Raw genomic sequence first — 21,705 nt, forward strand, 5'->3', positions numbered from 1 at the left:
GGCAGCAGTATTTGGCGGCAGCAGTGCTCAGTATTTAGCAGCAGTACTTGCCAGCAACAGCGCTCAGTATTTAGCAGCAGCTCTGGTCACTATTTGGCAGCAGTATTTAGCGGCAGCAGTGCTCAGTATTGGCAGCAGAGGTGCTCAGTATTTGGCAGCAGCAGTGCTCAGTATATGGCAGCAGTACTTGCCAACAACAGCGCTCAGTATTTAGCAGCAGCTCTGGTCACTATTTGGCAGCAGTATTTAGCGGCAGCAGTGCTCAGTATTTGCCGGCAGTAGTGCTCTGTATTTGGCAGCAGAAGTGCTCAGTATTTGGCAACAGCAGTGCTCAGTATTTGGCAGCAGTATTTGGCGGCAGCAGTGCTCAGTATATGGCAGCAGTACTTGCCAGCAACAGCACTCAGTATTTAGCAGCAGCTCTGGTCACTATTTGGCAGCAGTATTTAGCAGCAGCAGTGGTCAGTATTTGGCAGCAGTATTTGGCAGCAGTACTTGCCAGCAACAGCGCTCAGTGTTTAGCAGCAGCTCTGGTCACTATTCGGCAGCAGTATTTGCCGGCAGTAGTGCTCAGTATTTGGCAACAGCAGTGCTCTGTATTTGGCAGCAGCAGTGTTCAGTATTTGCTGGCAGTAGTGCTCAGTATTTGGCAGCAGTATTTGGCGGCAGAAGTGCTCTGTATTTGGCAGCAGTAGTGCTCAGTATTTGGCAACAGCAGTGCTCAGTATTTGGCAGCAGTATTTGGCGGCAGCAGTGCTCAGTATTTAGCAGCAGTACTTGCCAGCAACAGCGCTCAGTATTTAGCAGCAGCTCTGGTCACTATTTGGCAGCAGTATTTAGCGGCAGCAGTGCTCAGTATTGGCAGCAGAAGTGCTCAGTATTTGGCAACAGCAGTGCTCAGTATTTGGCAGCAGTATTTGGCAACAGCAGTGCTCAGTATTTGGCAGCAGTACTTGCCAGCAACAGCGCTCAGTATTTAGCAGCAGCTCTGGTCACTATTTGGCAGCAGTATTTAGCGGCAGCAGTGCTCAGTATTGGCAGCAGAGGTGCTCAGTATTTGGCAGCAGCAGTGCTCAGTATATGGCAGCAGTACTTGCCAACAACAGCGCTCAGTATTTAGCAGCAGCTCTGGTCACTATTTGGCAGCAGTATTTAGCGGCAGCAGTGCTCAGTATTTGCCGGCAGTAGTGCTCTGTATTTGGCAGCAGAAGTGCTCAGTATTTGGCAACAGCAGTGCTCAGTATTTGGCAGCAGTATTTGGCGGCAGCAGTGCTCAGTATATGGCAGCAGTACTTGCCAGCAACAGCACTCAGTATTTAGCAGCAGCTCTGGTCACTATTTGGCAGCAGTATTTAGCAGCAGCAGTGGTCAGTATTTGGCAGCAGTATTTGGCAGCAGTACTTGCCAGCAACAGCGCTCAGTGTTTAGCAGCAGCTCTGGTCACTATTCGGCAGCAGTATTTGCCGGCAGTAGTGCTCAGTATTTGGCAACAGCAGTGCTCTGTATTTGGCAGCAGCAGTGTTCAGTATTTGCTGGCAGTAGTGCTCAGTATTTGGCAGCAGTATTTGGCGGCAGAAGTGCTCTGTATTTGGCAGCAGTAGTGCTCAGTATTTGGCAACAGCAGTGCTCAGTATTTGGCAGCAGTATTTGGCGGCAGCAGTGCTCAGTATTTAGCAGCAGTACTTGCCAGCAACAGCGCTCAGTATTTAGCAGCAGCTCTGGTCACTATTTGGCAGCAGTATTTAGCGGCAGCAGTGCTCAGTATTGGCAGCAGAAGTGCTCAGTATTTGGCAGCAGCAGTGCTCAGTATATGGCAGCAGTACTTGCCAACAACAGCGCTCAGTATTTAGCAGCAGCTCTGGTCACTATTTGGCAGCAGTATTTAGCGGCAGCAGTGCTCAGTATTTGCCGGCAGTAGTGCTCTGTATTTGGCAGCAGAAGTGCTCAGTATTTGGCAACAGCAGTGCTCAGTATTTGGCAGCAGTATTTGGCGGCAGCAGTGCTCAGTATATGGCAGCAGTACTTGCCAGCAACAGCACTCAGTATTTAGCAGCAGCTCTGGTCACTATTTGGCAGCAGTATTTAGCAGCAGCAGCGGTCAGTATTTGGTAGCAGTATTTGCCGGTAGCAGTGCTCAGTATCTGGCATGCACAGTATTTGGCAATAGTATTTGGCAGCAGCAGAGCTCAGCATTTGGCTGCAGAAGTTCTCGGTATTTGGTAACCGTACTGCTCAGTATTTGGCTGCAACCCTCAGTATTTGGCGGCAGCAGTGTTCAGTATTTAGCATGCTCAGTATCTGGCAGCAGTATTTGCCGGCAGCAGTGCTCAGTATTTGGCCTTGACCTCAGCTCACAGACAGTCACTCTGGCTCGTCACGCTTGTCGTTACTGGGAAAGTAGCAGACGTCCCTTGTAGCCATGATGGATTTGTTTTAAATAAAAACACACAAATGACACAGAACTGAAACTAGTCCAAGTGGCTTTTTGTCTGCACAGTTTTGTGGTGGTCCATCTGTACACAGTCACCTTTCAGCTTCGCCCTCCAGCAGGTGAGACCAGGACTCAGAGGGCTCCAAGACGAGACCGGGCCAGGTTTTTGTGGTGGAGTGCTGGGATTCACCACAGATGGATGGAAACTTTCCAGATTGGCTTCAGTGCAACAACTGTGAAAGCACACTGCCACAGCGCGGTTCAGGTGAGGTTGTGGTTGGCTTACAGTTCATATCTTCATGAGCAGCTTCATCTCATTTGGTGTAAAGAAGCACAGAAGAGTCGACTCTGAAGCTGGCAGCTTTGTCTAAATAAAATCCAAATTTAACGTTCGTGTAGTTGCTGGACCTCTGATTGCGGGGGGATGCTGGTGTGTGAACTCAGCAGCTTCCTGATGAACACGGCTGGACACTGGACAGGAAGTGAACGCAGCCTCCAGGACCAGAGCAGGGCGGTTTGACGATACAGTACGGAGGTGACTTACAGCAGCTCCACCCAGGAGTTGGGAGGAGCAGGAAGGAGCAGCAGTGAGTACAGCCAAGACTTCTTCACTTGAAGGATTCTTCCCTTTCCTGACAAAACGCTTTCCAGTCTGCGTTAACTTCTTCAGTTGGGCTTCATGCTTTCTGGGTAGAACTGAGATCTAAACATCACGTCACAGCACAGCAACAAATAATTCATCTGATGGCAGCACAAAGACACAAGTTCGTCTGTTATGTGGAGTTAAATGAGCTCAGACAAAAACAGCAACAAATGAAACACTTGAGCAAACTGTTTTGTGTTTAATTTGGCTTTAAACGATCTGACATGTAAGATGATCTACAACCACAACATGACCAGTCTGAACGTTGTAAATACCACTCATGTAAATAATGCACATTTTCACTTTTTTTAAATTTAATTTTAATTTTTTTTTTTTTCTTTAAATTAAAATTTTTTATTTACCTATTTTTTGGTAGCAGGGACACAAACAATTTCACTGCACATTGTACCGTGTATGATTGTGTGTGTGACAAATAAACCTATCTTGTCACTTTGATTGACCTCCTGAAGGAGGCGGGATGAAGGCCTTTCAAAACACGTGACCGTTTTCGTCCAGCAGTGAAAAGTTCGATTCAACTTTAAGGTTACTTTCATGACTGCAATTAAAGACAGATTAAAAACAGTGAAGAAAAAGTAACTTGTACTTTTGAGTAATTAATTAACCCGACTGCAGTTTTCACCTTTACATGATTTGTTTTTCTATGGGGTCAGTTGCACCTTCAGTTGAGTCGAGCTTTTCAGTTCGGGTAGTGATTCTTCTACTTCTGAGTGGGGACGAGCTCCTCGATGTCGCGGCCGCCCTCCAGCCTCTTCTCCATGGCGATGAGCAGTTTGACGCCGTCCACCACCAGCTGGGTCAAACCCACTTGGCTCACGCCGAAGGTTGCGGCGTTGCACACATGGTACAGCATCGGGGAGTCTGGGAGAAGAAAAGGTAGAGATGATCTCCCTCACAGTTCAGATCAGTTCCTGAAGAAACATCAGGCCTCCAAAGAGCTGAACGCTGTAGCGTTTACACTCAGTTCTTCATTTTTGAACATGCAGCATCAGTGGGTCAGTTCGCGTTTGTCTGGACTCAGTAGGAAATGCAGCGACTGCATCTGCGCAACACATCTGGAAACTGATGGGATTCCTCTTTTAATCTAAAAACTGACATTTGTGTGCCTCAGCTATCAACTCATTTAGCTGCAGCCCACAAGTTCTGATAGATTTTTCATCTGCTGCTCAACAAAAATGGCCAGTTGTGATTGGTCCAGACTTCACACATGACAGCAGCCTAACTGGTGTTGACTTTTAGAAAGGGAAAAGATAGACAGTCTTTAAGTGTTCATTTTAAGAATTTCAAAGTTAAGAAAACATCTCGCAGACACTTAGGATCGACCAGTTGTACAAGTGGTTGGGCCGAGTCCAGCTGGTCCCAGCCACGGCCTCGTGCCTGTGGTCTAACATCAGTGTCACATCTGCCCTCCAGACCTGTTTTGTCCATGCGGATCCTGAGTCTCCTCAGGATGTCCTGCAGTCTGTTGTGTTTGGGGAGGTACTGCAGTCTGACGTGGACTCGGATCCTCAGACCCGTCCCCACGTCGGCCGGAGAGCTCGTCACCCACCCGAGCTGGTGCTTCCAGATGAACGGGTGTCTGAGCTTCCTGTAGAACTCCTCCAGCTGGAGATGCAAGCAGAAATTATGACTTTTAATTATTTAAATTATGTCTACGACTGTGATGGAACACACTATGAGACGAAGACAACCGAACAGACGCCTGCAGTGCTAAGGGACTCCGACTGCACTTGCAGCTGTCTCATGAATAAAATAGAGTCTGATAGACCTTTACGTTGTGTGAATGTATGGAGTTGGAGTTTACTCTTACGAGCTCTTTTAGAGGTCGAGGGCTAAATTATGGCTGAAATGTTTTACGAGTGAAAACGTCAGCTTTCATTGACTGTTGGTTTCATAACAATCAGACCAATCGCTGACCTTCTGCACGTTGACGCAGATGCATTTAAATGCCTCAGCAATGTTGGCGTCTTCTCGCGTGGACACAAGTCTCAGGTGGTCCTCCATGTTGACCCAGACCACCAGGCTGCCATTTTGACTCACCCTGCAATGAGGACCAGAGAGTCTCATCAAACTGGGTCCTGAAATATTTCATCTGTGGTGTCAAGGATTTGAGTTACTGGTCCAGAAACTGCTCTATGTGCCTCGTCCCACCTCTCTGAAGACAGTTTGTGGACAGACAGAGCTGAACATCAGTCCTCCAACCTTACAAATCATGTTGTGCTGCTCCACCACCTTAGCACTGTTGCAGTCAGAAGTTATTGGGACAAAAGGACTCAAGGGAAGAAACCAGACTCACCAGACTGCCCTGGCATCAGGCCAGTCCCGAGCCACGCCAATGCGGAGCTGAGAGGAGGACGGGGGGTTCAGGTTCAGCTGCCTCTGCTGCTCCTGGTTCAGCTCCTCCAGTAAGAGAAGTTGACCCGGAAGCCCGTGCTGGTCCAGCTGCTGCAGAGCTGAAAGCAAAGAGGAGGTCAACTTGTTCATTACTGCTGCTTAACACCTCACCCCGAGACCAGCATCGCACCCTGCTGGACTGCTTTCACTCTTTCCTTATTGGATTATTACTGTACAAGAGGAACGGCAGCCTAGAACAGCCGTCACTGTTCTCAGACCAAGTCATTCAGGGTTCACTGACTGCGTTCTCAGAGGTGCAGTACCTCTCCGGGCCAGCGTGAGGAGCTGTCTGCGCTCTCCTCGGCTGCAGTGTGTCGGGAAGCAGAAGTCTTCAACACCGCGGACGACACTGACCTCACAGCAGACAGCATATGACCTGTCCAAGTCATCACCGCCCTACACACACACACACACACACACTTTACAGCTGAAATGTTAGCGGGTTCTGAAGGTAAAGTGTTGCTCTGTTGTGACCTTCATAAAAACTCAGTTCATGTTTTCAGCCTCAGCTTTTCTGGACCCAGAATGAGGAGGACGTGAAGACATTTCGTCCTGTTCCGTTTGTTCTCCATGGCCCGTTTGGATACCTGGATGCAGGTCTGGATACCTGATCTGGATACCTGGATGTGGTCACACAGGTCTGCTGGGTCGCGTCGACGGTCCCCCTGCAGTCCTGCTGAGACGCCTGTTAAGTGCTCGTCTTTCTGCATCGTGTCTTCTTGTTGGGTTTGTCCCTGGCTACGTTTTTGTAGCTGAGAGTTTTCTGGGTTCAAGAGTTTTTCCTGACTGACAATAATTCATCTGTGATCAAATCAGCGTGAGGAAACACACGGCAGTCTGAGCAGCTCACCTTCAAGTTGTCGTAGTTCAGGTCGCTCTCTGGCGTCCGGCTGCTGATCTTGTGTTCATGATACGCCTCGATGACTCTGTCGAAGAAGTCGCAGAACAGGATGTAGGACTGGGCATCGCCCGCGACACACCCCACTGATCCAGGACCCGACCAGTCCCCTTCATACACAAACATTACACACACGTTTACAGAGTACCGTCCACAATCCTCACAAGTCTCAGGACAACATCTTGACTTCTTTGAAGTGGACGGGATGAAACAACAAACTGTCAGGTCTGTCAGGTCTGTCAGACGGATGGCAGCTTACGCCAGAGACAGAAACATGAAACGGCTCCACGTTTCTCCACCATCAGCTTTACTTTGTTTAACTTCCTCTAACCCAAATGTAAACTGAACGGTTGCTTTGATATCAAACTGTAAAACGGGAACCAGCAGGTCATGAAATCCAGAGAATAAATTTCAACAACACAAAAACACAAACCAAACATTTTGAATTCCCACCAGCTGAGATACAAGAAGAACATTTTTGTGAAAATGTCAGTAATTTCTGTTGTCCAACCAGTTACTGATTGTTCCTTCAGCGTTCGCTGTAATTCATCACGCTGACATCACCTGGTTCCTCGAGGCCCGGGCGGATGACGTCATCAAAGGTGACTCCGCTGTGGGTGCAGCGGTGGAACTGGCGCCGGTACATGGCAGGTGTGAGGATGCGTCCCATCCAGGTGGAGTTCCTGCACAGGTCTGGAAACTCCTCGTCGGGGGAACCCCTCCTCAGGTGGAACTGGGACATGGGGTCAGGGGGGACCAAACTCTGAACGCACAACAAGACAGAAAGACATTTCAGTCAGAAACTGTTGTTGTCGGTGATGTGAAAATGTCTGACTTTGATCATCAACAAGCAGCTCTACTCGTCCCTGCAGTGTCCTGAAGGTGGTAATAAAGTCCAGTGCGGCCATGATGGATTCATTTTAAATAAAAAACACCAAAGAAATGAGAGCTGAAGCTGGTCCAACTGGCTTTTGTCTCACAGAAAACCTTTTTAAGGTAACAGCAGTCTCTCTGGGAAAAAGCTTGTTTCACTTTGAGCTGCTGGAGCCATGAAGTCATTTCAAAGTCACACTGAGTCACGCTGGATGATCAGGATTACCTCCAAAATGGGCCGGTACCTCGTCTCCATTGGAAAAGCAACCGGAGCTGCAACACAAGTAAGACGGGTTGTTTCACAGGACTGCAGGCTGCTGAAACACAACGTGAAGCCTGACTGACTGTGTAACCAGACAAAATGTGTATAAATGAGCCTGCATCCCCACAGAAATAAAATGTGAGCATGCACACGTAAAACCAATAATTCTTTAAAATATAAAGTGACACATTTCTCCAGCTTCACATTGTCACACACGTTAATTAATGAGGATCCGCTCATCCCAGAGGAAAGACCCGCAGCAGAAGCCAACATGTGAAGAATCTGACGTCCCTGTTAAAGTGTGGAACATGTGGGACGTGGAGATCTGGATCAGGATGCACTCACAGTGTTAACGCTGTGTTAGAACTCCAGCTTCATCAAACCTGCAGCCAGTCAGTCCGTGAGTTTACTGATGAGAAGCAAAGCGACATGCGGTGAAAACACTCACGTTTGACCTTCCACATGTTGTCCGTGTGATGGCAGCCGGCCGGCAGCACAACAAAAGGCCTAAGAATAGTCGTGCTGGTCCCGAGCCGCTCGTCCTGCCGCCTGCCGGAGTCCGGTTACAGTCCACAGGCTTTTTATAACTGCTGCTGCCGCGGACGTTCGGCTCGTCCATCAGCCCACCGACACGATCCAGCTCCTGGATGAGACCCGCCCCTCTCAGCCGGACTGGACTTCACTTGTTTCACCAGCAGATGTCGCTCACGTCACAATCACGTTCAGTCCGTTTGGAGTTACTCATGTTTGTGCTACTTTGTGCTTACACTCCTCTGAGTTCCTCTAAGAGTTGTGCAGTCTTTACTCCATTAAACTGATCTGAGTGGTTACTGATTACGTTTCACAATGCAGCTTTAAAGTGTTTTCCACAAAGCACATAAAATATTCTTATAAAATATGATGCGCTGCTGCAGTTCAGCCACCCAGCAGTAATTAAAGTAAGAGAAGTGTCTGTTCTGACAGAATGGCTTTGTCTTGATCAGCACTTTACAAAACAGAAAGTGATCACTTCCTGTCTACGCCGCAGGATCGCTTCAGCCCAGATAATCAAATGATGCAAGAGGCGGGTTAACCACTCAGCAGGAAGCAGCCTCTGAGGTTTGTCAGTCATTACTGTTCAGACTCTAATGACCCACTCTGATGTGAGCCAGCCGGTTGTCTTCTGTTGTCCTCCTGTTTTATTGTCTTCTTGTGTCTCTTTGTTTGCAAGTTGTACAGTCTGGGTGATCGAGTCTGTAACTGAAAACTGGTTTTGTTGTGACTGGACATCAGCTCTCGCTTCAGCAGCTCCACAGTGTGGTAAGATGGCAGCTTTCTTTCATTCTGATACCAGGCCGCTTAGGGCCAACGTGGCGTTGGCACACAAAGGGGAAAGCGGTCACCATGCTTAACGTATCGGCCGTCTTGTTTCTGAAGCCTCGAACAACTCAGTGTGTCACAAAAAAGAAACTTAAGGAAACGAGGATGTGAATGGGTTTGGCTGGAGGGCAGAAAACAGATCCAGACGTGTTCAACTGTCAGCAGTTCATTATGCAAACAGTGAACGTTACTCTGCTATTTCTAACAAAAGACACAACAGCAGAACAGCGGTAGTTAAATTAGAAAGTAGTTAGATTTATAAGGAAGTAAGAGTTTCTGTATTAACTTGCTGGAAGTTAGAAAATGAACATTTTAAACAGGCACAAATACAATCACATAAAAAGTAGGAAGCAAAGACAGCAGACCAGTCAGAGTAAGTAGAAAAAGTCCAAAGCATCACTGGCTTGTAAAACATGCAAGAATTGAAGTATGAAGACATAAAAGACAGTTTAATTTATAAGGCACCAAATCACAGCAAAAGTTACCTCCTGACACCTTCTAAACTCTTTAATAAACACATATTTTATGCATATATCAGCCAAGTTATTCACATGCATTAATGAGACATAAATGTGTGCAGAAGGAGAGTTAGAGAAGAAAGAGCTCAGTGCATCATGGGAGATCCTCCTCGGCAGTCTGAGCCTATAGCAGCATACCTAAAGACCAGCCTAAACCAGCCCTGACTATAAGCTTTATTAAACAGGAAAGTTTTCAGTCTACTCTTAAACACAGAGAGGGTGTCCACCTCCCGGACCGAAACCAGAAGGTGGTTCCACAGCAGAGCCTGATAACTAAAGGCTGCTGCTGTATGCCTGTAAGTGATGCTGTGCTCTGTTCATGAAGATCTTCAGTCAAATCATGAGTGAAGATCTTCCTGCAGTATGACAAGATGTTGTCAGCAGTTACCTTCTTCAACTCACTCCTGCTTCTTTGTGAGCAGAACTGCCCAAGCTGTTTCTACACCTGAACATCACCACCCACATCTCTGAATCGCGCTCGTCGTAGAGGTTGAAGTCTTACCCGTGACTGTCGAGGTGGAAAAACAGTAAGACAGGTAAGACTGTGACAAACTAGATAAGAAATAAAATAATTTAGAACATGAATCTAACTCTGCCCCTGCTGAAGTGTTGTGCCTTCACAGGAACGAGAGCACCTGGACAGCCAGGTGCAGACATTTGAGGCAGGGCTGAAGCAGTACTGTTAATTTATTGCAAGAAGCCACTGAACAAAAAGCTTATGAACTGGTGAGACGAGCAAACAGATCTGAAAGGGAACAGGCAAGGTCCAGGACAGCAAAGCAAAGGTCCCAGGACTCACCACACGAGAGAGGCAGAGGACAACGAGGGACAGGTGAGACTGATTAGGATGGGACGGACCCTCAGACATCAGTGTAATCTCTTAAATGGTGATGAGAACTTCACAGTGTGATAAAGTGATCAAGAGGTTTGATCAGTCAATTCCACTGCAACATGCAGGTACAAAAGACAGTCGAAATGACTTGGGACCTCCAGCACACATTTTCACATGGACACACCTGCTACACGTCTTATGGCACAAAATGATGATTAGGAGTGCTTCATAAAGGAAGAGCTCAGATCTTTTAATTCAATAAAATTAGCAATCCAAAAATGTCCCTTTGCAGGTAAAAGATTGAGATTCCTTCTCCTAAAACTAAGTATTTAGTTTGAAGGTATTAGCGTCAAATTACCGGTATGTTACTGAATAATTACCGATGATCCGCAGCATTAGCAGCATTCAGACGACATAGCTAGTTGGCTAGAAGACACTTTTAATGAGTTCATGTACAGTGCAGTTAGCAGTTTAATCTGAGGCAAATGCATCACATTTTATGTTCTGATGACATTTCAATGTGCACAGTAGCTTGAATGTTGTTAAATCTACTGCAGTAAAAAGTGTCCATCCATCCATTTTCTACCAACCCCGCTTATCCGTCAGGATCAGGGAGGAGGGGGGGACTGGAGCTGATCCCAACTGACTGCGGGCAACAGACAAGTTCACCCTGGACTGGTCACCAGGGGCAGAGTAGAGCAGCGAGTTAACCTAATGTGCATGTTTTTGGGATTGTGGGAGGAAGCTGGAGAACCCGGAGAAAACCCGAACAAGGGCCCAGACCAGGATCTGAACCTGGAACCCTCTTGCTAACCACTACAGAAGTCCAAGTTGGGTTAGCTTAGCTCTTATCCCGACTCAAGTGCCTGTCTTTCTGGGGTGTTCCTGATGATGTGGTTGGTTTGATAGATGATGCAGTTAATCCAATCCCAGTGCTTTCTTTTGTGTTTATAGAGTAAGTCTGATTCAGTTCAGTGAAGGTCAAAAAGTATCTAACGAGTCAAATGTCTCAACAACTCTTTCGGATGAACTATAATAACCTCGCAAATACCAAAGTTTCCATTTCATGCCACCATCAGGTCAGAATTTTACTGTCCAATACTTTGGTTTGTGACTAAATACTTGCAAAACAAATGGCATTCATATCAGAATCGGCTAGACTGTTTGCTGATGATTATGTGCTAATAATGTTAGCATGGTAACTCACTAAACTAAAATGTAAACACCTTCAACATGTTAGCATTGTCATGCTGATTTTTTGCTCATTTTGCTCAAAGCCCTGCCTCACAGAGGCTGTAGCCTCTTGGTCTTGTTCTTCTTTCACTCACTGAAAAGATGAGGAAACAGGAAGCCATTTGCAGTTTTCCTTCAGGTTGACAAAACTGTCTGATTTCAGCAGGAAGCCATGATGACACCAGAAGGCCTTGCGAACACTCTGGAGGATTTAACAGCAGAGGAATTTAAGAAATTCAGATGGTATCTGAACCAGGAAGACGTGCTGGAAGGCCACCAACCCATCAAATGGTCCAAGCTGGAGAGGGCAGACGTGTTTCAAACCGTGACTCTGATGGTGCACGCCTATAAAATGGATGGAGCTCTGACGGTGACCAAGACGGTTTTAGAGAAGATACCCAGAAACGACCTGGTGCAGAGACTAACGGACACCAGCTCAGGACCAGGAGGTCAGTCACACTTTTGTTTGTATGTTCAGATCAACAGAGTGGGTTGACAACATAACACGTGTAAAGGAACAGGGTCTGTCAGTACAGAGACTTAGTGTATTGATCAGAGGAAAACAGCTGGAGGCCTGATCTCATCATGACGAGAAAAGGTTTAGGTTACCAGTCATCACTGTGAGAGGACGGAGGGCTGATGGAGCCACCCGATTGAATTGTCTCTCTGTTATGTACGTGAGGTTGATATGTGGACGAGAAACAAAGCAGTCGTATCCCGCACCTGGTTGTCCAGGAGTTTATGTCTCAGACACTAAGAGTGATGACAAGCACAACACTTGGTGTGTCAACATCGTGCAGGCTTTGGGATTGAATCCATCTGTTCCACCAGGAGCAGCTAAACCAGCACCAGATGCTTATGTAGAAGAAGAAGAAGAATAAGAAGAAGAATCAGCTTTATTGACAGTATATATATTTTTACATACATACATACACACTGAATTCGTCTTCTGCATTTGACCCATCCTTAGTTGAACACACACATGCAACACCCAGCAAATTACATGCAGTGAAACACACACAGGAGCAGTGGGCAGCATCAAGCGCCCGGGGAGCATATTGGGGGGTTAAGTGCCTTGCTCAAGGGCACATCAGCCGGCTAATGGAGGGGGGGAGTATTTTTATCGCATTAATCACTCCACCACACCCAAAGTTTTCCTGCCCGTCCGGTGGGGGAATCGAACCGGCGACCCTCCGATCACAAGCCGCTTCTCCAACCTCTAGGCCACGGCTGCCCCCGTGGATAGACCTGGACAGACCATCACCAGGAGAGACCTGGTAATGGTAAAGGTAATGGATCAAACAGAAAATATAACACATGATGTGTGTCTCTCTCTGTGTCAGTGGGTGTCAGTGATGGTGGACAGACTCCAGACAACAGAGGACCTTCCTCCTCTCAGACTGAAGGTAAAGCTGCTCTGTTCTGTGGGATGTACAGAAGTTTGATGTGATTTAGTTGAAAAACTCTGCATAAATTTATCAACATAATTGTGCTGTTTTCAACACTTTGTTGTTTTGAATTACTCATCTTAACTGGTGATGTTGTGTTTCAGTCACTGCGGGTGTGTGTACGTTAATGTGTCAGCCAAACTACGTTTTAGTATAAACAGCATGAAGTAACAAATGTTCAACAGGGAAAACAGAACCAGACTAAAAAACCATGAAGGCTGGATGTTAAAATATGAGCATGTATTCATGGCGCAAACTGAGGGAAGTTGATATAATGACCTGTCTTTAATATAAGCCTTCTTCCAACAAAGACATGGTGCCCTTTGCACTGGAGGTAAATAAAGGCCCAGTGGGTATAAAAAGGAGCTGAAATGACAGATGAATGCTGCTCCTGATGAGGCCAGACGGGTGGATGGGCGTGAACTTGATTCTGCCGCTCCACCACTGAAATGGCAGGACTCATTTCCAGGATATTTTGCCTTCACTTTTGAGAAGTGGAGTAAAGTCTTTCATTGTTATCTTTGTCAAAATTCGAATTTAACTAGCTTGCTGTTACACAATTACAAATCTCTGCTTCTGGAATACTGCCCACCTGTAACTGCAAAATTATGTTTGACTGCTTTTAGTTTTTCTTTAGAAACAAACCTGTAGCAAAAAGTATGTTTACTGAGAAAAGAGGCATCTGTAGACATTACTATACCCTAATAATATGAAGATCAATATTTGTTACACAGATGCAATCATTCCAGTACCAGAGCCACGACACATCTCATATTACCAGAAAAGACTTCAATCAAACCTCCAGGACAAGTTTATATGTGCTCAAGAGGGATTGACACAGAAGAAGGACGAGCAACCTCTGGATGATATCTACACAGAGCTTTACATCACAGCTGGGGGTGACCTACACATCAACAAGCAGCATGAGGTCAGACAGATTGAGGCGGCGAGGAAGCCAGCAGAAACAGATGAACCAATTAAACCCAGAGACATGTTCAAGCCCCCCTCTGGAAAATATAAACCCATAAGAACAGTGCTAACCAGTGGAATTGCAGGAATTGGCAAAACATTTCTTGTGCGCAGGTTTGTGTTGGACTGGGCTGAAGGAAGAGCCAATCAAGATGTGCACCTCATGTTCCCCTTCACCTTCCGCCAGCTGAATTTATGGAAGGGAGAAGAGTTATGTTTGGCAACGCTAATTCATAAATGTATCAGAGAGACCAAAGACATCAAGGTAGAAGCTCTGAATCACATCTTCACAACTCTGCAGTCCTCAGGAAACACCAACTATGACAAAAGTAAATTCAAACTTCTGTTTGTCTTGGATGGACTGGATGAGAGCCAACTTCATCTGGACTGCTCTGAGAGTAAAAACCAGGACACAGACTTTGATGTCACAAAGTCCACCTCAGTGGATGTGCTGCTGACAAACCTCATCAACAGGAACCTGCTTCCATCTGCGCGTCTCTGGATAACCACACGACCTGCAGCAGCCAATCAGATCCATTCTGATTTTGCTGACACAGTGATAGAGGTTATCGGGTTCACTGACCCACAGAAGGAGGAGTACTTCAGGAAGAGATCCAGAGATGAGGAGCAGACCAGCAGAATCATCTCCCACATCAAGACATCACGAAGCCTCCACATCATGTGCCACATCCCAGTCTTCTGCTGGATCACTGCTACAGTTCTGGAGGATGTGTTGAAGACCAGAGAGGGTGGAGAGCTGCCCAAGACCCTGACTGAGATGTACATCCACTTCCTGGTGGTTCAGTCCAAACGAAAGAACATCAAGTATGATGGAGGAGCTGAGACAGATCCACAGTGGAGTCCAGACAGCAGGAAGATGATTGAGTCTCTGGGAAAACTGGCTTTTGAGCAGCTGCAGAAAGGCAACCTGATCTTCTATGAATCAGACCTGACAGACTGTGGCATCGATATCACAGCAGCCTCAGTGTACTCAGGAGTGTTCACCCAGATCTTTAAAGAGGAGAGAGGACTGCACCAGGACAAAGTGTTCTGCTTCATCCATCTTAGCATTCAGGAGTTTCTGGCTGCTCTTCACGTCCATCAGACATTCATCAACTCTGGTGTCAGTCTGATGTCAAAAGGACCATTAACCCGTTCTAAGGTAAGGTCTGGACATAAACCAACTCATCTGTACCAGAGTGCTGTGGATGAGGCCTTACGGAGTCCAAATGGACACCTGGACTTGTTCCTCCGCTTCCTCCTGGGTCTTTCACTTCAGGACAATCAGACTTTCCTACGAGGTCTGATGAAACACACAGAAAGTGTCTCACAGACCAGACAGAAAACAGTCAGGTACATCAAGAAGAAGATCAGTGAGAATCTGTCTCCAGAGAGGAGCATCAATCTGTTCCACTGTCTGAATGAACTGAATGATGGTTCTCTGGTGGAGGAGATCCAACAGTCCCTGAGGTCAGGAAGTCTCTCCACAGATAAACTGTCTCCTGCTCAGTGGTCAGCTCTGGGCTTCATCTTACTGTCATCAGAAGAAGATCTGGACATGTTTGACCTGAAGAAATACTCTGCTTCAGAGGAGGTTCTTCTGAGGCTGCTGACAGTGGTCAAAGCCTCCAACAAAGCTCTGTAAGTGAACCCAGTACTGACTGGATCACATGTGACGGGTTCTCAAGTAATGTCTTCATCAACTGATCAACCTGTCAGTGAATTTAGCAGCAAATCAGTTCGTTTTTTTCTTCACTCTCATTTACCTCCACAGATTAAGGCTTGTAAATGTCAAACTCAGTACTTGCGAGGTTCAAGGATCAAGGATAAAGGGACTTTTATTGTCATACCAGCTCACATTTACAAGTTTATGGTACGAAATTACGACTCAGGTCCCGGGAGCAATAGCTAGGACAAAAAATATTAAATGAAAAGTTGAATAAAAAAATAGAAATATAAGCTAAGTAAAAATAGAATATATAGGCTAAGAGACAAATACATTATATAAAAACTAAACTGAGGAAAAGAAATAAATAAATAAGAAGCCATTTTAGCACGTGCAGCATAAATATGCATGTACAAGTGTGTGCTAGTGTGAGGTAGTCCATGCAAAGCTGGTGAGGGAAACACCCGGTCAAACACAAAACCAAAATTGCATGAAAGCCAAGTCCCCTGGCTAACATTAGCATGCCTACAGTGAGTGTCAGTTGAACCCTCCAGTGATGATGAAACTTAAAGTGAGGCATGGACAACTTCATTGATATTCTCAGGTAATTAATTAGCTGTGATGTTTCCCTTGACTTGGTTGATAATAGCTTGGCATTTTAAGCAGTGTAAGCAAACATTCATCCCCTGGCTAAGTCCAACATTCCTTACGAACATGCTATTTAATGCATGTTCGTAAGGAATTTGTCCTTACGAATTCGTAAGGAATTGGTCTTCCTCCGCTTACCCGAATGTGGGTCACGGGGACCGCAGCTTCAGCAGGGAAGTCCAGACTTTCCTCTCTCTGGCCAATTGCACCAGCTTGTTTAAGATAAGATAAGATAATCCTTTATTAGTCCCATAACTGGGAAATTACAGTGTTACAGCAGAAAACAGGATATAGAGGGTGCAAAGCATGCAGGGATAAGGGAAGGATGAGCGTTCAAAAAGAATAAATACACAGGAAACAAATACCTGCTGCTGTAGATGGTACAGAAAAGAAAAAGACTATTTACACTAGAGTCCCTCAAGATATGATTAGTGGATGGATTAATTATTGCACAGATCTGTTTCAGGGACTAAGTATGTATGTACTGATCCTAGTAGCAGTGTTACATGAGTAAGGATCATTGCACAGTTATTACTACACATGTATTATTGCAGGTCTGGTGTGACCATTTGTCCCATTATTGCACATGATTTATTGTCCAGTTAACACATTCAACAGCTTAAATGTCCAGTCTATCAGCTGTGCTTGTTGTGGAGTCTGACAGCAGTGGGCAGGAAGGAGCGGCGGTACCTCCTCCACACAGAGCGGGTGGAGCAGTCTGTCACTGAAGGAGCTGCCCAGTGCTGTCAGAGTGTCCTGCATGGGGTGGGAGGGGCTCTCCAGCATGGACGACAGCTTGGCTATTGTCCTTCTGTCACCCACCTCGTCCACTGAGTCCAGGGGGCAGCCCAGGACTGAGGCGGCCCGCCTCACCAGTCTGTCCAGCCTCTTTGTGTCCCGGGCAGAGATGCTGACTGCCCAGCAGACCACACGATAAAAGATGGCTGATGTCACCACAGAGTTATAAAAGCGCCTGAGGAGTGGACCCTGTACTCCAAAGGCCCTCAGTCTCCTGAGCAGGTAGAGTCTGCTCTGGCCCTTTTTGTACAGGGCGTCCGTGTTGTCAGTCCAGTCCAGTTTATTGTTGAGGTGAACGTCCAGGTACTTGTAGGAGAAGACTCTCTCAATGTCTGTTCCCTGGATGTTCACCAGTGTGGGTGGGGTGTGTTGGCGCCTGCTGAAGTCCACCACCAGCTCCTTGGTTTTACCAGCGTTGATTTGAAGGCGGTTCTCCTGGCACCAGTCCACAAATCCTTGGGTGAGTTCTCAGTACTCTTGGTCGTCACCATCCATGATGAGGCCGACGATCGCAGAGTCGTCTGAGAACTTCTGTAGGTGGCAGGTTGGGGTGTTGTACCTGAAATCAGAGGTGTAGAGAGTGAACAGAAAGGGAGCCAGAACTGTTCCCTGTGGTGCACCTGTGCTACAGAAAAGCATGTCAGACTCACCGCTCTGCGTCCTCACATACTGTGGCTTGTTGGGGGATAACAAGGCGTTTCCAGACCAAATGAGGATGTAATCCCTCCATCATGTCCTGGGTCTGCCCCGGGGTCTCCTCCTGGGCTTACATGACCAAAACTACTCCCCAGGAAGATGTCTGGGTGGCATCCTAACCAGATGCCCGAACCACCTCAACTGGCTCCTCATGATGCGAAGGAGCCCCTCCCGGATGTCCAAACTCCTCATCCTGCCTCTAAGGCTGAGCCTGGACATCCTGTGGAGAAAACTCATTTTAGCCACTTGTATCTGTGATCTTGTTCTTCCGGTCACTACCCACAGCTCTTGACCATCGGTGAGGGTTGGAACACAGAGTGACCGGTAAATCAAGAGCTTGGCCTTTTGGCTCAACTCTCTCTTCACCATGGTAGACCGGTACAACAATCCAATCCACCTGTCAGCCTCCTACTCCATCTTACCCTCACTCGTGAACAAGACAATAGGATCCTTAAACTCCTTAAACTCATTCAGAGGTGATTTAGAGCCCGCCTTCCCGTCCTGAGTTGCTAGACAGTTTGCCAGAATTTCTTCGAGGCCCGGGTTTTTGCTTTCGTGACTACCCAAGACGCACATCGTCTGGCCTGCTGTCAGCTGCCTCAGGGGTCCCACAAGCCAGCCGTGCCTTTTAGGACTCCTTCAATTTGATGGTGGCTTTCATCCCCGGAGGATTTCCGCCGCAACTAGCACCGGAGACCTTCTGACCACAGCTGCCTGCCCACTCGGACTCCATGTCCCCCACCCCACCTTAGGTGATAGTTGACCATTCTGACTGGGTCCTCAGCCAGATGTTCCCAGCAGAACCTCAGTGTTCATTTAGGTCTGCCAGGTCTATCCTGCTTCCTCCTCCGCCACCTGATCTGAGTGTTCAGAACATACGGCCGCAGATCCACTGATACGACTGCAGGGTCGATCATCGACCTGCGAACAAGGTTGTCCTGGTGCCAAATGCACTTGTCCTGCAGTAAAACAGTGTGAGATTTATTTAGTATGTCTAAAGGCTTAGTATGAAACCAGTAGTATGTGAATGTCATAGTGTTTACAGTTAAAGAGTATGCAGGCACTGTTATAGTGACAACAACAGCGTAGCAGACAAATAATGTTGTTGTTTCTTCTCTTTCTTTGGTTAATTAGAAATCGGAATCAGGATCAGAAATACTTCATTACTCCATGAGGGTGAAACTGGGATAAGAATACACTCTGCAATGACATATTGCTGCCCTCTAGTGTTTGATTTCACTACTGTTTTGACAATTACTCATCAACTCAGTCAGGGCAGCCAGTAAGATATGATATATTTTATGTTATACAACAAAAACTGTATCCATGTTTGTCTTTATCTCTAACTCTCCTTCAGGCTGAGTGGCTGTAACCTGTCAGAGAGAAGCTGTGAAGCTCTGTCCTCAGTTCTCAGCTCCCAGTCCTCTAGTCTGAGAGAGCTGGACCTGAGTAACAACCACCTGCAGGATTCAGGAGTGAAGCTGCTGTCTGCTGGACTGAAGAGTCCAAACTGTCAGCTGGAGACTCTTGGGTCAGGGTTCATTTTTTATTTAACAGATGGCCATTTGAATGTTGCTGGACATACAGGATGATGTCTCTGATGATACTCAGCTTCTGTAGGTTTTTATTGTGCTGAATTTACTGAAAAATAATGAAGCAACAACTGTTTTTTCTTATTATTGTTATTTTTAAACTCTGTCACAGAGGCACTCAGCAGATCATGGTGATCTGGCTCTGTTGAAGACAGGTGCAGGTCTTTCACATAGAAATAATGAGTTCATACGTGTGTGTGTCTGCAGGTTGTCAGGCTGTATGATCACACAGGAAGGCTGTGCTTCTCTGGCCTCAGCTCTGAGATCCAACCCCTCCCATCTGAGAGAGCTGGACCTGAGCTACAATCATCCAGGAGACTCAGGAGTGAGGCTGCTGTCTGCTGGACTGGAGGATCCACACTGGAGACTGGACACTCTCAGGTATGACCAGACAACAAGAGCTCACACACTGTTTGTCTGTCACAGTGACAAGCTGAGGACTGAGTCTGTGTATGAAATGTGTTTTCTAAATGCAGCTGTTTTGTCTTCATGGTGGATCTGAGTGAAGGTTGATGAAGATCATTGATGAGGAAGCTTCTGAAGGTTCATTCTGACTTTGTTTCTTCCTCCAGGGTGGAACATGGTGGACAGCAGTGGCTGAAACCTGGTCTGAGGAAGTGTAAGTGTGTGTTGACTTTGATTGATGAAAACAAGGCAGCACATGTTAAAGTAGTTTCAGTCTAAAGCTTGTGTATCTGCATTCAGCTCTCAGTTTGATAGAAGATCCAACAAGATGAGTCAGTGTGAAGTTCTGATCTAATGAACAGTCAGTCTGTTAATGAAGCAACAAATGAAGCCATCAGGTGTGTTAGATGATAAACTGCTGCTGTATTGTGTCTTGTTCTCTCCATCAGATGCCTGTGAACTCACAGTGGACACAAACACAGTAAACACAAACCTCAAACTGTCTGACAACAACAGAAAGGTGACAGCAGTGATGGAGGAGCAGCCTCATCCTGATCATCCAGAGAGGTTTGACTTCTGGCCTCAGCTGCTGTGTAGACCTGGACTGACTGGTCGCTGCTACTGGGAGGTCGAGTGGAGTGGAGTTGCTTATATATCAGTGACTTACAGAGGAATCAGAAGGAAAGGAAACACTGCTGACTGCTGGTTTGGACGAAATAATAAATCCTGGAGTCTGAGGTGCTCTGATGATGATGGTTATACTGTCTATCACAATAGGAGAAAAACATGCATTTCCTCGTCCCTGTCCTCTGTCTCTCACAGAGTTGCAGTGTATGTGGACTGTCCTGCTGGCACTCTGTCCTTCTACAGAGTCTCCTCTGACACACTGATCCACCTCCACACCTTCAACACCACATTCACTGAACCTCTTCAAGCTGGATTTGGCTTTGGGCTCTGGCCTGACTTCTCCTCAGTGTCTCTGAGTTCAGTGTAGGAGGGAGAGTCTCCTCCTGTTAGAGGAACACACACACACACACACACACACAGTTTGAAATAACTTGAAATCCTTTTAAAGTGTTTTCATTCAGGTTTTGTAACAAAGATTTTAGTTTGATGTTTTCTGTACTTTACAATCTGAACTGATTTCTCACATAAATAAGCGTGTTTATCCAATAAAATCAGGTTCCAGACTCTCACATCATCTAAAGATTTTTTCCTGATCACTTTGATATTAATGTTGATGTTATTGGTGTGTAATTGATCCTGGGAAGGTTGAAAGCTGTCAGAAATCCTTCAGAGTCATTTCCACAGTAAATCTGTGTATATGAATGGATGGAGGTGAGTGTCAGTGTTCCAGATTTGGCCATAGGTTCATATCGTGGATCAGACTTTTATATACATCTCCAATGGCTGCTGTTCGTACTAATAATAATAATCTGTCGCCTTGTTTCAAGCTTAAATATGACCCAAGACGGGGATGTGTGGTGTCATGGAACAGAGGCTCCAAGCCACATGGACCAAAGTTCTAAAGTTTTATCAGTGTTCAGTTGTTCAAGAAAAATCTTCTTGTTTAAGCTCAGTAAAATCATCAACAGGAGTCACAGTTCTGGGTAGCAAAGACTTTAATGTCGACAAGAAAGGAGAGCCGTTCAACATGGATGCACCAGAAGGGCTCTGAATAAGATGGCTGACATCTTCTTGTTCTATACACTTTCCCCACCTATTCTTCATTCCTTTGACCATCCCCTGATCCTGGCCCCTTGACACCAATAGGTGCAGCTCCTCAGGTATTCTGCCCATCTCCACACATTACATCATTTATCTCAGGTTTCACCTTTAAGTAATCTTATTCCGGCTCGTTTCAGCCCAGTTCCTTCCTCGTGCCAGTTGTTTGTTTCTTCTCTCCAATGTTCTGTGAATTTCAGGTCATCAAGAGGTCTCTTCTTTTCTCTAGACAGATTACACCAATGTTTCTTTCCTCAGACCTAACGTCTAGGTTTGCTTAAGTTATCTCCTATCTCA

The 21,705-nt window shown here is 46.3% G+C and overlaps 3 protein-coding genes across 4 annotated transcripts in view; 1 reads left to right on the forward strand and 2 right to left on the reverse strand.

Moving 5' to 3' along the window:
- Positions 1 to 21,705, reverse strand: part of LOC124052702 (NACHT, LRR and PYD domains-containing protein 12-like) — a 231,900-nt gene that overhangs the window by 56,355 nt on the left and 153,840 nt on the right. The gene's annotated exons all lie outside the window — the stretch shown is intronic.
- Positions 1,491 to 20,879, forward strand: LOC124052719 (NACHT, LRR and PYD domains-containing protein 12-like). Its single transcript, XM_046377300.1, has 12 exons — positions 1,491 to 2,696; positions 2,831 to 3,018; positions 8,547 to 8,617; positions 8,730 to 8,818; positions 9,819 to 9,932; positions 11,625 to 11,910; positions 12,805 to 12,867; positions 13,644 to 15,519; positions 19,044 to 19,217; positions 19,486 to 19,659; positions 19,851 to 19,897; positions 20,133 to 20,879. Exons 6-12 carry the CDS (start codon positions 11,634 to 11,636, stop codon positions 20,675 to 20,677), a joined length of 3,156 nt encoding a protein of 1,051 aa, XP_046233256.1. The 5' UTR covers positions 1,491 to 2,696; positions 2,831 to 3,018; positions 8,547 to 8,617; positions 8,730 to 8,818; positions 9,819 to 9,932; positions 11,625 to 11,633; the 3' UTR covers positions 20,678 to 20,879.
- On the reverse strand, positions 3,524 to 8,166 carry zgc:172076. Of its 2 annotated transcripts, none has more exons than XM_046377225.1 (9): positions 7,968 to 8,166; positions 7,484 to 7,530; positions 6,949 to 7,147; positions 6,337 to 6,494; positions 5,750 to 5,882; positions 5,389 to 5,545; positions 5,010 to 5,133; positions 4,508 to 4,697; positions 3,524 to 3,953 (listed from the first exon to the last, which is right to left on the reverse strand). In XM_046377225.1, exons 1-9 carry the CDS (start codon positions 7,981 to 7,983, stop codon positions 3,793 to 3,795), a joined length of 1,185 nt encoding a protein of 394 aa, XP_046233181.1. In that variant the 5' UTR covers positions 7,984 to 8,166; the 3' UTR covers positions 3,524 to 3,792. The 2 variants fall into 2 exon arrangements, with proteins under 2 accessions (XP_046233181.1, XP_046233191.1); XM_046377235.1 differs by having other exon boundaries at positions 7,865 to 8,166.

This window comes from Scatophagus argus, chromosome 2 (genome assembly GCF_020382885.2).
Source record: "Scatophagus argus isolate fScaArg1 chromosome 2, fScaArg1.pri, whole genome shotgun sequence".
In the NCBI taxonomy this organism is placed as follows: domain Eukaryota; kingdom Metazoa; phylum Chordata; class Actinopteri; family Scatophagidae; genus Scatophagus; species Scatophagus argus.

Excerpts from the sequence above, each read along its gene's own strand:
- zgc:172076 (XM_046377225.1), bottom strand. Across the intron at positions 7,148-7,483 it reads GGTACCGGCCCATTTTGGAG|AGTTTGGTCCCCCCTGACCC; the intron begins GTAATCCTGATC and ends TTGTGCGTTCAG. Across the intron at positions 5,883-6,336 it reads TGAACTACGACAACTTGAAG|GGCGGTGATGACTTGGACAG; the intron begins GTGAGCTGCTCA and ends GTGTGTGTGTAG.
- LOC124052719 (XM_046377300.1), top strand. The coding sequence starts at position 11,634 with ATGATGACACCAGAAGGCCTTGCGAACACTCTGGAGGATTTAACAGCA. Across the intron at positions 15,520-19,043 it reads AAAGCCTCCAACAAAGCTCT|GCTGAGTGGCTGTAACCTGT; the intron begins GTAAGTGAACCC and ends ACTCTCCTTCAG. Across the intron at positions 19,898-20,132 it reads GAAACCTGGTCTGAGGAAGT|ATGCCTGTGAACTCACAGTG; the intron begins GTAAGTGTGTGT and ends TCTCTCCATCAG.